The sequence below is a fragment of the Rattus rattus genome, chromosome 5, assembly GCF_011064425.1.
Source record: "Rattus rattus isolate New Zealand chromosome 5, Rrattus_CSIRO_v1, whole genome shotgun sequence".
Classification (NCBI taxonomy): Eukaryota; Metazoa; Chordata; class Mammalia; order Rodentia; family Muridae; genus Rattus; species Rattus rattus.
The window spans coordinates 106010768-106027474 of record NC_046158.1 but is presented as its reverse complement, the minus strand read 5'-3'; the positions used below and the strand labels follow the sequence as shown (position 1 = coordinate 106027474).

The following is a 16707-nucleotide window of genomic DNA, read 5'->3' as shown; positions in this document are numbered from 1 at the left end:
CCTTCTCCGGCCCTCCGCCCTGCCCCCCACCCGTCGCGTCACTGTGTGCGCGCGCCGCCTGTTCTAGCGCAGAGCATCAGGGGACTGGTAGTTCTGGACTGTCCCGCGAGGCTTCCAGTTACGGAGGATGAGGGGAGTGACTACAAGTCCCAGAAGGGCGCGCGGCATCAACAGCGGGCACGTCTATTCCTAGGGCGACATATTTTGCATAATCTGTACATCTGACGGTCGCTGGGTCCTATAGTGGCCAGTGTGTTCTGCGCGTTGCTTCTCTTGGCGTCTTCCTTCCTCATCCTAAAACAGTCGCCATGAAAGATTCGCTGGTACTGCAGAGCCGCGTCCCGGCGCACCCGGATTCCCGCTGCTGGTTCCTGGCCTGGAACCCCACGGGAACCTTGTTGGCCTCATGCGGAGGCGACCGTAAAATTCGCATCTGGGGCACCGAGGGTAAGGCCTGGCTTGGCTTTGTGGCCCTGGTGCGGAGAAAAACGCCACTCTGAAAAGTGTTGGGGGAAGGAGTGTGCGAACGTCGACAGACGGGCTCGGATTGTTGCAGGAACTGGGATATTTGCTGAGGTAGAAAAATGGGGAAAGTAGTCTGAAGAGTATTTTAACAGTTTTAGGGCCCCTTCCAGAGAAAGCAGTCGGTTGCATCGTTGTAATAATGGTGACTGACTTGGTCCCTGCCATAGGATCCCACGTTTAGTCCAGTTATTGAATGGCCTTGATGTTCCAAAGCCTAGTCTATTCTCTGCTTGCAGGTGACAGCTGGATTTGTAAGTCTGTCCTTTCTGAAGGCCATCAGCGCACCGTTAGGAAAGTGGCCTGGTCCCCCTGTGGAAATTACCTGGCATCTGCCAGCTTTGATGCTACTACTTGCATTTGGAAGAAGAATCAGGATGACTTTGAGGTAACCAGGCTGAATGGGAGCAGATTATTTTACCTCTTTGCACCCCAGGGCTTGGTCAACCCGAACCAGTTGGGCTTATTGGGTACAGCATTTACTTAATTTTTACACTATAGAAATGGTAGCTGGGAATGGTAGTTCACAACTGTAATCCAGCATGTAGGACACTGAAGCAAGATTGCCCATAAGTCCACCAAGGTCATCCTGAGCAATAGAATGAGAACCTTTCTCAAACAACAACAAAATTGCTATCTTAGATATTTCACTACGTCCTAGGACTCTTAGCTGCCATTAACTCACAGTCTTTTCCCTTTCCAGTGTGTGACCACTCTTGAGGGTCATGAAAATGAGGTCAAGTCAGTGGCTTGGGCCCCATCTGGCAACCTCTTGGCTACCTGCAGCAGAGATAAGAGCGTGTGGGTCTGGGAAGGTGAGTCCAGGCACCCCTGCATACAGCAGAAAACCAGCTCACGGACTTCCAGGTTTGTCCCTGAGAGGTCACCTTTGGTTCTAATTTGTTTCTCCCACAGTTGATGAAGAAGATGAGTATGAATGCGTCAGTGTCCTCAATTCTCACACACAGGATGTTAAGCATGTGGTTTGGCACCCAAGCCAGGAGGTAAGAGTGAGACAAGGTAGGAAAGAACCTGATTAGAGGTTTGTGCCTAGCCTGCCTCCCTCTTCAAAACCACCCTCGTTCTTACAGGAATCTCTGGGACTGTCCTGCTCTGACAGAGTTTGATATAGGAACCATTGTGTCTTAGTTGGGTTTTAGTGCTGTGAAGAGACACCATGACCAAGGCAACTTTCATAAAGGAAAGTATTTAACTGGGGCTGGCTTACAGATTCAGAGGTCCAGTCCATTATCATCAAGGCAGGAAGCATGGCAACAGGCAGGCAGACATAGAGCTGGAGAGGGAGCTGAGAGATCTACATCTTGATCCGAAGGCAACCAAGAGACTGGTATCCAGGCTGCTAGGAGAGGGTCTCAAAGTCTGCCTGCAAAGTGACTTTCTTGGTTAGTGTTTTATTGCTGTGAACAGACACCATGGCCAATGCAAGTTTTATAAAGGACAACATTTAATTGGGGCTGGCTTACAGGTTCAGAGGTTCAGTTCATTACCATCATGGCAGGAAGCATGGCAGCATGCAGGCAGACATGGTGCTGAAGAAGAGTTCTGAAGGAAGCCAGGAACAGACTGGGCATCCTCAGGCAGCTAGGAGGAGGGTCTCCAAGCCCACCCCACAGAGACACACTTCCTCCAACAAGGCCACACCTTCTAATAGTGCCACTCCCTGAGCTAAGCATATGCAAACCATCACATTTCACTCTCTGGACCCCATAAGCTTGTTCAAACATGAGTCTGTGGGGGCCATACCTAAACATAGCATAATGGAAAATGTGACCCACTTCTTCCAATAAGGCCACACCTCCTAATAGTGCCACTCCCTGAGCCAAGCATATTCAAACCATGGGCACCTCCTGGACCATACAGGCAAATGCTGGATCTCCTTTCTCACTCTTTCAGCTTTTAGCTTCTGCTAGCTATGATGACACAGTGAAGCTATACCAGGAAGAAGGGGATGACTGGGTCTGCTGTGCTACCCTTGAAGGTCACGAGTCTACTGTATGGAGCATAGCCTTTGATCCCAGCGGCCAGCGTCTGGCATCTTGCAGTGATGACCGAACTGTGCGCATCTGGCGCCAGTATCTACCTGGCAATGAACAAGGTGAGGGTCTGGGAGTCTCCTTTCCATAGAGTTTTTTTGTTTGCCAGATATATAATCTAAAAGATACAGTCTGCCACGAATCCCAAATTGGATTCAGTTTGTCACAGGTCCCCAGAGAAGCCCTGAAAGAACTAGGGATAGCTTTGTGGAAAAGAGGCAGGTGGGTGGTCTACATAGTGAGTTCTAGGACAGGGTGGGCTACACAGAGAAACTCTGTCTAAAAAAAAAAAAAAAAACCTGTCCTCGGTGGTGCATGCCTTTAATTTCAGTACTTAGAGACTAAGGCAGCTGAATCTCTGTGAGTTTAAGGCCAACCTGAGCTCCAGAACTGCATAGTGAGACCCTGATTCAAAAAAGAAACACCCAGCAGCATGAGTTGATGAGCTGGCTGATGGTGGAAATATGTAAACTGAATGTGAGGGGTGGGATTTCTGCAGCAAGACAGGATTGGAAGGGAGGAGTACGTTGGTGGGGTTGGGTCGGGTAATGGGTGGCCTTAAAAGGCAGCTTCAATGGTAAGATCTAACCTGTAGTGGAAACAGATGCTTTCTTCTCAGAACCGTGGGCGGCTCCAGTGTGTAAGGCAGATAAGCAGGGTGAGGCACAGTTGGTACAAGGACTCATTGATTGATTGGCAAGGGGATAAGGAAGGGCATGTCAGGGTCTCCTTTGTAATAGTAGAGGAACTCGAGATATAGCATGCCTTGGGTTTAAGAAAAGTCTGTCACACAGGGGTGGCATGCAGTGGCTCCGACCCCAGCTGGAAATGTGTTTGCACTTTGTCGGGCTTCCATACCAGGACCATCTACGACGTTGCTTGGTAAGACTTGATCCCATCCCCACAGCGGGGATTTCAGAGATGGCATGGCCTCTCCTGCTCTGCATTTCTTCATATTAAGCCTCCCATGCTGGCTTGTAACTGTCTGGCCTGGGGCTCTAGCAGGAAGCTGACTATATCAAAGACTGTTGTGGGCTTTGGCAGCACCAGCCCTTAGGATTCACAGACCTTTGGACCATCCTGAGATGATCGTTGAATGTGTGCTTTTGAGACTAGGGAGTTTGTGGTTTGGTAACTGACTCTTACTGAAACTAGAAAAGCTGACCCAAACTCTGGACCTGAGTCTTGGATCTTAGAAATAATTCCAAACCATGAAAAAAAAATCTGTTGCATATTCAAGCTTTATTTATAGCAAATATTTGGGAATGTCTATCTCATGAAGATGGACTCAGCGGGAGGCAGTGGCCGGCTGATCTCTGTGAGTTTGAGGCGAGCCTGGCCTACAGATGGAGTTCCAGGACAGCCAGGGCTACCCAGATAAACTGCCTCAAACAAACAAAAACAACAAAACAAAGAAAATGGATTCAAGTATTTTGACTTCATAGACAATTACTACACATGCACACACACACACACACCTATTAAGTAAAAGTTAAGTTTATGACATTTTCTGTGCTAAAACTGAAATTCACCTTTAGCTAAGGAGGTTGGTTTTGGTTTTCAGTTGGTACTTAACTTATTTGAAGCTGGAGATATAAGCCTTAGCAGGTAATAACACTGGCTGCTCCTCCAGAGGACCTGGGTTCAATTCCCAGCACCCACATGGCACCCAACAGTCATCTGTAACTCCAGTTCCTGGGGATATGACAACCTTTCAGCCTCAGGGCACTACATACACATGGTACACAGACATACATATAGGCAAACACCTATACATACAAAATACAAACGAATCTTGTAACAAAAAAAATTCTTAAAAACAGACTCAAACATTCACTACTAGACAATTGGAATTTTTGCTGCTTTTATAATTTACTAAAATGAATAGGCAGTTGAACATTTCAGTTTTATACAGTGATTGTTAATGGAGGAATCTTAAGTGCTTAAAGTTCTTGACTTTAAAAAGAGAACTGAGTTATGATAAAACGTGTTAATATCAGTGTTAAAGGGAGGTTGGAGAGATGGCTCAGTGGTTAAGAGCACTGGCTGTTCTTCCAGAGATCCTGAGTTCAATTCCCAGCAACCACATGGTGGCTCACAAATCTGTAATGCCCTCTTCTGACATGCAGGTGTACATGCAGATAGATGGAGCACTCAGACATTAAATAAGTCTTTCTAAAAAAAAAAAAAAATGTCACAGCATATGCCCCGCGGGAACTGTGACTCAGTCTCATCTGTAGCTGGAGTAAACAGGTGGGAACACCTGAGGAGTAGGAGGGAAGGCCTTGGATGTGGTGAATCTTAGTTCGGAAAGCTTTTCTGAGACCTGAGGTTTAGGAAGAACCTTGGCCAGGGACTGTTGAACACTAATTTGCCAGGTTGGAGAGGCAGGTCATCTGCTAACCCTGACACATATGCTCTTCTCTCAGGTGTCAGCTGACAGGGGCCCTGGCTACAGCTTGTGGAGATGATGCCATCCGAGTGTTTGAGGAAGATCCAGGCTCAGACCCACAGCAGCCCACCTTCTCTTTGACAGCCCATCTTCGTCAGGCCCATTCCCAGGATGTCAACTGTGTGGCTTGGAACCCCAAGGAGGCAGGGCTCCTGGCCTCTTGTAGTGATGATGGGGAGGTAGCCTTCTGGGAGTATCACCAGCCTGCAGGTCTCTGAGCTGCAGCTTGACTTGGGGATCTTGATTCCCACAGAAAATGTCCTAAGACTTTTCCTAGTCACTAAGAAGACCTGAAGCATCCTTGACTTTCATTTAGCTCAGGACCATTCACTGTTTCCCTTGATGTGAGAAAGCCATTGGACAGAGCCACGGAACAGCAGAATATTGTATTAAAGTTTTGCTTGATTTAGGGCAGGTGTTACATTTCGGGGGTAAATATATTTATAATATATAATCAGTATATATGTATGAATGAATGTTTGACAACTTTTGAAATTGTGAGCTTTATAGAAATAATCCATCTGTGCCTGTTTTATATGTAAGGTCATTTATCATTTCTTATAATTTAACTGTTTGGAATGGGTTCCACCTTCTCGGTTCTAGAGCAGTCCTTGCATCTAAGACATGCAAGCTAGCTGTAGTGTTTTCCTAGCACTCAATCAGCAGAGATTGGGTTATCCTTGGCTACACAGTTAAGTTTGAAGCCAGCCTGGGATATGAGATCCTTTCTCAAAAAACAAAGACATTCAAAACCAGAGGAGTTGTTTTCCCCCAAAATGTAAGTTTGTTCAGAGTAAAACGACACTTCTGCTTTTCCTTAGAAACCCTCACATGCCTCTTGAGACATTATGCTGTGGGGAACCAAGATATGAAAAGAAATGAACCCCTATAAAGAAAGAATTGGTTTTCCGTGAAGGACAGAAAATACTAATAGCTTGAGGTCCTCTAAAAGACAACAGCAGGCCGGTGTGGTGGTGCACGCCTTCTAATCCAGCACTCAGGAGGCAGAGGTCAGCCTGTTCTACAAAGCGAGTTTCAGGACAACTAGGGAGACAGTGACCATAAAAAACAACAAAAGAAGTTAGATAATAGCATGTGTGTGCTGCCAAATCTGAGGTGTTTTTCAGGGCAGAGAGCAAGATGTCTAACTAGCTTTCTAGAACACTGATTAGGCAAACATTGAGAAATGCTTATGGGTTTGGGTGTGAGGTGTCCCCAAAACTGGAGCCTTTACTTACTGTTTACACTGTACAGTTGTGACCTAGGTTTGCAGACAGTGGAGGCTGTACCCAGAGCAGTGGTGACCTCTGATCAATTCCTGGGGATCTTAGGACCCTTTCAGGGTCAACACTGTAACATGATCAAGGAATAGCACAAGCAGCTATCTGTCATCTTGTGCCCACAGTGGGAATGGAGCCAGCTTCACTCAGACAACAAAGATGACTAAACGTTGACCATTGAGAACACTTGTGATACTGACAAATGAGAAAATTCCATCCAGGCCCTATGTAATGAAGGTGGTCTTGAGGAAAAACAGTTGGACAGTTGCTACAAGCCAAGTTAGCTATTAATGGCATGCCTTTTTAATATCAGAACTAGAAAACTAACATCTAGGCTTGGATATTTAGTTGTGTTCCTGAAAAATGAACATTCTGAACCTTTCACTGATAAGTGTTCACTGATGATGGTAAATGTTTAAAAGACAAAATAGAATTTCTGAAAACTTGTGTTGCAACAAACTTTAATGGTAATGAAATTAGCAAATGCATGGATATTTTGAGATATGTGGAATTTTGGGTCATTCTTTTTTTTTTTTTTTTTCGAGCTGGGGACCCCTAACCCAGGGCCTTGCGCTGCTAGGCAAGCCGCCTACCACTGAGCTAAACTAACCCCTTTGTGGGGTCATTCTTAAAATGACCAATATACTAGCATTACAGTATCATTTAGATCGTGACTGTTAAGATGGGGCAGTGGGATTAATAGTACAAGATGCATGGGTACAGCTGTAGAGCCTACATTACCTTTGGGAAACGTCCACATATAGTAAGTACCACAGTATGATCAAACAACAGCCACAGTTACTTGAAAACTCTTCTTTCCCAACCCCGAAGTTGACATGCTCGGCTCAGCCACACAACAGACTGAGCTAAAAGGTCCTAACTGGCTTCTATTAAGCTAGATGTAAAGTGACTGTAACACTGTACCGTGCTACTCTTCCCCCAGAATCTATTTTTCTTAAAATATGTTAGGAAGTTTTTTTTTTTTTTTTTAAACTGCCTTAATTTTTAATGTAACAAGTATCAATGAATATAATCTAGGTAATAAAAGCTTTTGGGGCTGTGCTTTTAGTTTTCTGAAGGGGCATGGGGCTAGCCTATGGGAAAGTAAATCACCTTTCAGCATTGTTCATGCTGTCCCAAAGAACAGAAAGCGGACACTTGAAGTAGCATGTCAGAGACTGTGATAGGCCACTTTAGGGAGACTACAGTCTAATGCCTGGTGTATCTTAACCACCCCAATGCTGCCTCTTTGAAAGAAGGCTACAGAATTTCACAGATCAAGAGGAGCCCTGTTGATCTCTGGCCAAGGTGGACTCAGCTCCTGCCACAACTCTAACTTTGCCACCACTCAGCAACATCTAGCAAGAGGCTGAGGTCATTAGCATGACTGAAGAGTAGCTATTTACCTTGGTTTTGTCCTGCAGTCTAAACCCAAGTAGAGGGCAAGTTTGTTCTTCTTGTACTCCATAGGAAGGTTCAGTGCCAAAAATGGCTTTGATTGAAGAAATTTTAGTTTCATTGTTAAGGACATAGTTTTTTTTTTTTTTTTTCAAATTATTTATTAGAATGTCTGACTCAAGGAACTAAAAAACATGCCTCCAAATATTGTACAGTTCGTGTTTGACGAGACACTTGAAAATACTGGATGCAGACCTTGAACTGTAAGGTCAACGTGGGAGAGCAACTGGATGTGGACTGGGAACAGCAGCAGCCTGATGGCCAGACCTCAGGCTGACAGACCTGGTCTCCAAAACCAGACCCCCCGGGACTGTCCAGATCCATGTTCTCAGGTTTGATGCCTCAGACTCAATCTGAGTCACTGTCTGTCTCAGCTTCTTTCACGTCCACACTGAATTTATACTCCTGGTCACATCCCATGTAAGCGTCACTCATGAAGTACAGGGTATAGTTGTGGCCGCCTGTGGCTGGGGCCACAAAGTCCAGCTTCACCTAGAGAGAACAGGCAGAAATCAAGTTAGTAGGGACCAGGGAAGAGGCAACCCCTATGCAACCCCAGGGACAGATGCGGGTTCAACTGCACACACTCACCTTGGCTTTCTGCTGCAAGGTCAGCCTCTTGATGGAGATGAGGCTGTTGGACTTGGCGTCTCCAATCACAACCCACCAGCCCTCTTCACGTTTCTATAAGGATCAAAAACCAACAACTTGAGCTTGTAAAACCTGATGGCCATAAGCAAGTGTGAGTGATTACGAAATAAGAGTAACAGAACTCAGATTAAAACTCCAAAGTTGCTGAAACAACTTGAAGAGGGTTTTTTTAAATGTAGGAGTGCTCTGTCCGCATGTATACCTACATGCCAGAAGATGACTATGAGCTACCATGAGGGTGCTGGGAACTGAACTCGGAATCCCTGGAAGAACAGCCAGTGTTTCTAAACACTGAACTGTCTCACCAAACCCACCTTAAGAGTTTTTAAGCAGCCTAAAGATGTCCCCAAAGCGCTTAGTCTTCAAATACATAGACTAATTTTCCAGTTCTATCTCATTTCCATAACCGAGGGCACCCTTTCTGTTTAATGCTTGTCGATGAATCTAAGATGCATTATCAGAGATTCAGCCTTGGAGCACATACGCTTCAAGCTCTTAAGAAACTTATCTACAAGGCAACCTGGCTGAAATCTTAACGTGGAGATGAACCTGCAGCCCTGAGAATACAAAGCTAGCCTGTGGGGCCTCTTCTGATGTCTTGTCTCTGGAGAAGCCCTCTTTGATGGCCATGTAGAGCCCATGGGCCCCAGGGCACTTTCCTTAGGAACTTGAATAGCTTGTCTATAGAAGTACATGAAGTTTATCTAGCATTTGCATCCAACTTTCAATTCTCCCGCATAAAGATGAGATTTCTTTATGTTCATTTAAAAAACAAACTGCAATTAGAACCAGAGTGAAATATTGTTGTGAAAAGACCAACTAGACAAGTCTAAGAATCCTGGAGCTATTTGTAGAAAAATGTATCTTAAAAGTCAGAGAGAGGGGTTGGGGATTTAGCTCAGCGGTAGAGCGCTTGCCTAGCAAGCGCAAGGCCCTGGGTTCGGTCCCCAGCTCCAAAAAAAAAGAAAAGAAAAAGTCAGAGAGAGAACGTTGCCTGATGTTAACAACCAGCTATCTAAAGTGTTTCAAAACAACAAAGAAATATAATCCATGGTTCCAAGATTAATACTCAGCCTTGTGAGTTCACTACCCCAGACTACCCTCTCCTGGTATGAAAGGTATCCTGTGCCCAAGACCTAGCCAGTTAGCAGGGCCTCAAATGGACTCATGGCAAAGGCAGTTACCAGGACATACCTGTGGGAAGAGAGGTGCAATAACAGGGCCGGTGACTTCCTCCTCTCGCTCTAGTTGCACTAGCACCACGACTGGCCCGCCACTGAAAACAAAGCAGTATGTGAGCACTGTGGCTGTGGGCAGAGACCCCAGGGCAGGACTCTAGCACTTGCTGCTCACCTGCGGATGCTGTCTTTATCTACCACTTCATAGGACAGTTCGATATTCGGGTAGCGGTTACAGAAGCGGGCCACATCTGCAATCTGGCTGTCAGTCAACTGAAGCAATGCATTCCGTTCTTCATCCTCCATCTCCATGATGTCAAAAACACTCTCCACTCCCTACCGTGGGAATGCAGAGGTTAGGGGAGCAGAGAATACAGGCCACAAGCAAGCAACACTAGCTCCAGAGAACTGCTCATCTCACGCCCCACACTGCCAGTGTTAGCTTCAGAAAGAATGCAGACCACGTCTGGCACCTCCCAGCATTTCGATTCAGATGGAACTCCTTCAAAGGAACCAGTTTCCCCTGCTAACATTTGCTCCCACAATCCACCTGCAGATCAGGACCAATGTTCTCAAGCTCATCACCCAGCACCCCAGGTCTCAGCTCACCTTATCTGTGCAACGTTTGATATGCTCTGAGGTGAAATGTGGCAGCTGCTTCAGGTAAGAGTCCTTAGACCACATGGCTTGGGTGACCATCTGAGCCAGTTCCATGGCTGCCAGAGCAGGGCTAAGCCACCCATTGCTGGAGAGTACATCCACACAGGCCTGAATGAGCCGGATTGCCTGCATGAAGAAGGAATATAAGAGCAGGTGGGCTGTAAACCCAACCTTCCGAGCACCCACTGGCCAGTGGACCTCCAAGCCCCAGCACAGTACCTTACTTAGGATCTCCTCTGTGTCTGACTGTAGTTCAGCACTTAGCTGCATGCGGGACAGGTGAGCCTGCAGCAACAGATTGGTCTTCACATGGGGATCATTGAACTTGGGGTTATTCAGCTTGTGGGGAACCTTCTGAGCCAACTAGAATGTAAAAGAAAAAAGCTTGTGATAAACAGAACCCTACCTGAGATCCATTCAGGCCAAACACACCATGTGCCTGGGCCAGACTGAGGGAGGCTGGAGAATGGTAGGTAAGTGTGCAAAGGATGGACGAGGGTATGGTGACAGGAAGTCACGTGCAAATGAGACAAATGTTCACTCCTGAAAGGTCTACAAGAGCTGATGCCCTCACCTGGCGCAGGAGGTTGTCTTCGTGATGCCTGATGGGAATGTTCTCATACTCTGCTGCATTGGAAATAATCTCTATAAGCCCTCGAACCTTGGTTTTGGCATTCAGAGACATGCTGAAGAGCTCTGAAAGAAAATAAGGGAATGTGAGCAGAGCCACTGTGGGTAGGGCTGTGAGGAGCAGAGTAACAGGAACCAACTGCCTGGGCTGTACTGCTTTGCTGCACTGTTATCTTTGGCAAATGCTGCCTAGCACCTCGCATCCCAAGACTCCAGAAGCCGTGGGCCACCGTCCTCACCGATGGTGGTGTAGTTTATGTAATAGTAGGCAGCAATCATGCCCAGGTTCAGAGGGGCCACATCCATCTCGTCCTCAATACTGATGCACTTGGACTGCTCCAGGTCACTGAGCGTCTGCTCCACCAGCTCTGACAAATGGTCAGACAAATGACGATGAGATATCCCTGTGGAGATGCAAGAGGGAAGTCTCAGGACACTGCCTCGCTAGGGATATGAAAACCTTGAGGGCAGTGTGTGCTCTTCAGTTCACTGACCCTGCAGGTTGTAGTAATTGGGGTTCTGTGTCATTCGGCGATACAGAAAGGTCCAGGTGAGGTAGTCCACGGCATCCTGCTTGTTCTCGATGGTCTTGGTGACGATCTCAGCATTGAAGTGGTCATGCATACAGTGGTCCAGGTGAGACTCTACCGGCAATGGCTCATATAAAAACTTTTTGAAAAAATCCTGTGGGTTGGGAGAAGGGAAGCATTAAAAAGAATAAACCACAACATGGTAATAAAGGGTCAAGGGCAATCCAGCAGGGAATGTGTGATACACAGAACAGCCAAACAGAAGAAACATTTAGAAAACAGTGTCGGGGTTGGGGATTTAGCTCAGTGATAGAGCGCTTGCTAGGCAAGGCCCTGGGTTCGGTCCCCAGCTGCAAAAAAAAAAGAAAAAAAAAAAAAGAAAGAAAGAAAGAAAACAGTGTCATATAATACAAAGCAGGAATGGGCCATGAGAATCTATTCAAGGGCTGGAGAGATGGCTCAGTGGTTAAGAGCACCGACTGCTCTTCCAGAGGTCCTGAGTTCAATTCCCAGCACCCACATGGTGGTTCACAATCATCTGTAATGGGATCTGATGCCCTCTTCTGGTGTGTCTGAAGACAGCTACAGTGTACTCACATAGATAAAACAAATAATCTTTAAAAAAAAAATCTGTTCAAAAGATCGAAGTTTCCTATAACTGACCTTTTTAGAGCCCTGACACATGATGACACAGCGCCCCTCGTCATCCTGCAGGGGGCGGTTGGCATGGCCCACCATCTGAAGCACATCATAGATTGGGTAATCCACATAGCTGGTGGCAGAAGAGAAAAATGAGGAACCAAGTCAGGAGGCCTGCCTGCCTTCAGTCACAGGGACGGAAGATGCAAAGGCAGGGAGACAGGGTCAAACTACAGCAGAACTGGGCAGGACCCGGGTGCTTAGCATTCATGTCACTTGCTTGCCCACACAGTATTTTAGTTTCAGAGTGAGATTCATGAATGTGTAACTCAAAGAATTGGAACCAAAGTCACAAACCCATCTAAGGCCTGAAGCAAAATAACATCGTATTAAAGGACTAAACTTAAAGTCAAACTTAAGGTCTGTGTGCTTCTCAGGTTAAAAAGCAATCTAAAATCTAAAGCAAGAACCAGATTCAGACATTTTAAACTCACAAACTAATTTCAAAATAATCTATATTTTGAGAAAAACAATAAAGCTAAATTATGCAGGCTCTGAGAAACCCTGAACCTTGTACTTGTCATGATGAAGATGAGAACCTGACGACCCACTTTCCTAAGATGGGAGCAGGTTAGCAGCCACCTCCTTTCCTCCCAGCTATAGGTCTCATCTCTCCAAACTGCCGAGACAGAGGGACAATGACTGTAACGCAAACGTAGGAGCAGGTCCTGGGACCTGACTAACTCTGCTCTAGTGGAGCTCTGGCCTACGTGTGGTTCTCTGTACCTGCACCTGTAGATCCAAATTCAGTTTAGGAGGGAGATCATTAATGCCCATAGCAACTATACTCACGCATGTTAATGCCCATAGCAACTATACTCACGCATGGATCTTGCCATTGTAGTATTGAGTATCCATGATGATCACAAGATGAGCAGCAACATTCATGCCCCAGCAGAGACTTCGAGAAGCCACCACTACCTGGATAGCCCCTGAGTAGGGTAAGGGAGAGGAAGACTGAGGGCAGGGTCCCCAGAAAGTATCTGCGTCATCGGCAGGCAGTGGCCAACCTTGTGCTACATTTCAAATATCAGACTGAGGCTGTCTAGGAACAAGGTGTGACCCTGATGAAGCGCTGTGAAAGGCAGCACTGCACTATTGATGCCTTTTGCTCTGAGACTCTCCTAGAAGAAACAAAGCAATTCAAGAGAAAGCCCAGGGAAAGCAAAACCTGCACTGCATGGTGGATTGGCCGTCCGTGGGGAAAGCTAACATCAAACCCAATTCGGCTAGTTCAGGCCATGGCAGCAAAATCAAAACCAGGCCGGTTCAGTCAAGAGTGACAGTGACTCTGGCAGAGTTGGCTACACCAAGGCTTTGCCACAGTGCCAGAATAGTGAAAAATGCATAAAATGCCACAGGTCAACAAAAGGCAGCAGGCAAGACCAACCAGCCAGGAGAGCATCACAAATCCACAGCCATCTCTTGAGTTCTAACCCCATCAGTCTGGTATCCACACAGAACTTTGGTCTACTGGCCAGTGATCCTGACTCCAGAAAACCAGGTTCTGAAATGAGACCAGTTTTTGTGCCTGTTCTAATCGAGCCAGGAGGATTATCTGTCTCAGTGACATCGTAAGTATTTTAGAGGAACCTAATGAACTAAGACATACACTAGTCTGCTGGCATTGTGAAATGAGCTCTACTGCTTAGAGAAATGCCAACTACATGCTCAAGTTTAATGCACCCAACCGTGACAGCTTTGGGTATCATGAGGTTTTCTTACCTGAGCTGAAGAGCTGCTCTACCAGGCGCCTTTCCATGGGACTCAGCCCTTCGTGTAGGTAGCCCACCCCATTTAACAATGTTTCTTTGAGTGTGCTGTCACTCAGCTTCTCCAGGTAAGGGATTAGATCCTTCTCGGTGCAGTGCAGGAACCTGGGCAGAACAAGAACAAGCACAAGTCAGAGGCGTTTCAGTCTGTGGTAGACTCCAGCCTTAGTCCTGCCCTCACCTAAGACATCCAGGATAGAGGGCAGCTTCACGCACCCACTCACCCCAGAAACTAGACCATCCCTACCTCTGCCGCTGGATGTCTGCTGCACAGGTAGTGAGGATGTCTATGGCAGTGAGGCGGGTCTGCTTGCGAGATGGGACAAAAACGATGACAGGCTTCTTGGGTGAGTGTTTGGTGATAGCATGGTACACAGGCTTGGCCATAGAGAGCAGGCGAGTCTGTGTGTGACTGATGTTGAAGCCCTGGAGACAAAGAGAGAAGACACTGAGGTTACTAGACCTGGGTAACTAGGGATCCCTGAGGCCATGGAGGAATGAAGACCATCCTACCTGGATGTGCAGTTCCAAAGGTACAGGCCGCACATTAGGGTGGAAGTTGAAGGTGGAGGTGGCACTACAGCCCAGCCAGTGAGCCACATCCTTGGCATTGGAGAGTGAGGAGCTAAGTGCCACAATGCGAATGGGCCGCTCGATCTGGGAGGAGATGTAGCGCATCCGGGAACAGATCACTTCCAAGACAGGCTGGGAAGAAGAGAAAAAGTCACTTCAGGCCCAGGCTCACCGCCCTCTGCCTGAGCTCCCTTTGTGAACCACCTCTGCCAGTCCCAATTATGGTTCCCCTGACTCAAAAAGACAACCTTCACTAAGCAACATTATATATTAACTCAGGTCACCCTTTTGAAATAAGGCAATAGGCTGAAATCTTTGTGAAGACCCTAGTCCTAGTTTCAGGCCCAACATAAACTAGGTGGGGCCCAGTCTTTCTCTGTGCTATAAAGCCAAGCATACCCCATTCTCGCCCCCAATAAGGTGGACCTCATCCACCACAAAGAGGTTAATGTTCTGGACATTCTTGCGCTGCTTCCACCTCCGAGAGAGGATGTCCCACTTCTCAGGAGTACTGATGATGATGTTGCCTTTGCCCAGGAGCTTCAGGTCTGTGCTGGTCTCCCCCGTCAGCAGCACCACCTTCTTATTGAGCCTGTCCTGAAACTTCTCATACCAGTCCATGTACACCTGACGGGTGGGCAGGGGAGGGAGACATAAGAACAGTAGTAAGCCACATGTTCATCTTGCATTTGCTAGGAGGAAAAGGAGACACCACAGACAACTGCCACTCCGATACCTTATGCTCCATTTTTTTGTTTTGAGATGGGAGCCCAGACTGACCTCAAACTTTTTGTGGGTTCAAGTAAGTCTGTTGCATCAGCATCCTATCTTAATGATATTGTATGATCTACAATAGCTTTTAAATGACAAGGAAGCTTTTCTTCAAGAAATTATAATGTGCTAGGTGGTGGTGGTAGTGCAGGCTTTTAATCCTAGCACTCAGAAGGCAGAGGCAGGAGGATTTCCCGAGTTAGAGGCTTCCTGGTCTACAGAACAAGTTTCAGGACAGCCGGGGCTACACAGAGAAACCCTGACTTGAAAAAAACAAAACAAACAAAAAAGAAATGATAATGCAGTTGAGGAGATGAGAAAACCTTCACCTGGAGTCACCTATGGAGTGGCTTCTGGGAAATTCGCAGCCCCACAGCACATTACACACCTGCTCTGCCAGAGCCTCCATAGGGGTAATGTAGACACAGCGCCCCTCAGAATTCTGCAGCAGCATCCGTAGGATGGCAAACTCTGCACAAATTGTCTTCCCGCTGCCCGTGGGGGCCCCCACAAACACGTTATCATCACTGTTGTACACGGTATTAAACACTGGAAACCAAAAGGTGTAGAGTAAACATTGGTGTAGGGTAGGAGAGTAAAACAGATCATTCGTCAAGATTATGAACACCATGAGCCACAGAGTCAATCAGCTATGCAGTACACAAAGGAGCTGGAAACACTGGTCCAGCTGCAGTGTCTCACGGTGCTTGCTCTGTGAACACAGTCATTATTTATAATGAAGGGCCCAACTCAAAGCCACACTCTGGTTGAACACTGAAGATCAGGAACATGCATTAGCACCTGAGCATAGTAATGACAAGGAAACATGGAAAGGCCTTACTCTTCTGACCCTCCTCAGGGAGATATGAAGAGCAGCAAAGTGCCAGCTGCACAACACACTTAGCATTAGGTAACCTTAAAAAGGCAGGCATGAATGGCGGGGAGGGGTGCAGAAAGGGCACAATTTTACTCCCAGCACTTGGGAGACAGAGGCATGTAGCTCTCTGTTGAGTTGAAGGCCAGCCTGGTCTGTGGAGTGAGTTCCAAGATAGCAGGGTTGTTATATAAAGAAACCCTGTCTCAGGAAGAAAAGAAAAGGCAAGCATGGGACCCAAATATATGAGACTCAGACAGCTACCTTGAGTCTGGATGGGGTTGAAGAAAGGAAATTTATCTTGGTAAAGGCTCTCAAAAGCACTGTTTCTCAGAGCAGACACAGGCAATGGCTGCAGGTCCAACAGTTCAGTTGGAGGTGGGTACTTCTCTGGTAGGATCAGGTGCCGGAAAGAGACAGGCAGCTGGGTCTCACAAGCTGTCAGGAAAGAAATGGAAGGCTAGGAAGCGACCCTCCAGCAACCCCACAACTCACCCAAGCCCAGTGGAGACCTTAGGTTGTGTCTGTATCACTCTCTTAACAGAGACGAGGGTACAACAAAGCAAGCAGCGCCCCCCCCCCCATCTTGGGAAGGCAGGAGAG

The 16707-nt window shown here is 46.9% G+C and overlaps 2 protein-coding genes across 2 annotated transcripts in view; one reads left to right on the top strand and one right to left on the bottom strand.

Annotated features, from left to right (window-relative positions):
• The first annotated feature begins 156 nt into the window (after window positions 1-156).
• Ciao1 (cytosolic iron-sulfur assembly component 1) lies at window positions 157-5556 on the top strand. Its single transcript, XM_032904153.1, has 7 exons — window positions 157-447; window positions 762-910; window positions 1226-1337; window positions 1438-1526; window positions 2437-2638; window positions 3371-3458; window positions 5006-5556. Exons 1-7 carry the CDS (start codon window positions 309-311, stop codon window positions 5244-5246), a joined length of 1020 nt encoding a protein of 339 aa, XP_032760044.1. The 5' UTR covers window positions 157-308; the 3' UTR covers window positions 5247-5556.
• Window positions 5557-7854: 2298 nt separating this feature from the next.
• Window positions 7855-16707, bottom strand: part of Snrnp200 (small nuclear ribonucleoprotein U5 subunit 200) — a 29983-nt gene continuing 21130 nt past the window's right edge. Inside the window, exons 29-45 of the mRNA XM_032904152.1 lie at window positions 16369-16542; window positions 15619-15779; window positions 14859-15086; window positions 14400-14591; window positions 14134-14312; window positions 13840-13991; window positions 12938-13046; window positions 12079-12187; window positions 11380-11569; window positions 11125-11289; window positions 10830-10951; window positions 10475-10618; window positions 10205-10381; window positions 9771-9931; window positions 9612-9693; window positions 8358-8450; window positions 7855-8258 (exon numbers count right to left, since the gene is read on the bottom strand). Of these exons, the coding sequence (XP_032760043.1) occupies window positions 8115-8258; window positions 8358-8450; window positions 9612-9693; window positions 9771-9931; window positions 10205-10381; window positions 10475-10618; window positions 10830-10951; window positions 11125-11289; window positions 11380-11569; window positions 12079-12187; window positions 12938-13046; window positions 13840-13991; window positions 14134-14312; window positions 14400-14591; window positions 14859-15086; window positions 15619-15779; window positions 16369-16542 (2582 nt within the window). The 3' untranslated portion in view covers window positions 7855-8114. The remainder of the gene's footprint in view (window positions 8259-8357; window positions 8451-9611; window positions 9694-9770; window positions 9932-10204; window positions 10382-10474; window positions 10619-10829; window positions 10952-11124; window positions 11290-11379; window positions 11570-12078; window positions 12188-12937; window positions 13047-13839; window positions 13992-14133; window positions 14313-14399; window positions 14592-14858; window positions 15087-15618; window positions 15780-16368; window positions 16543-16707) is intronic.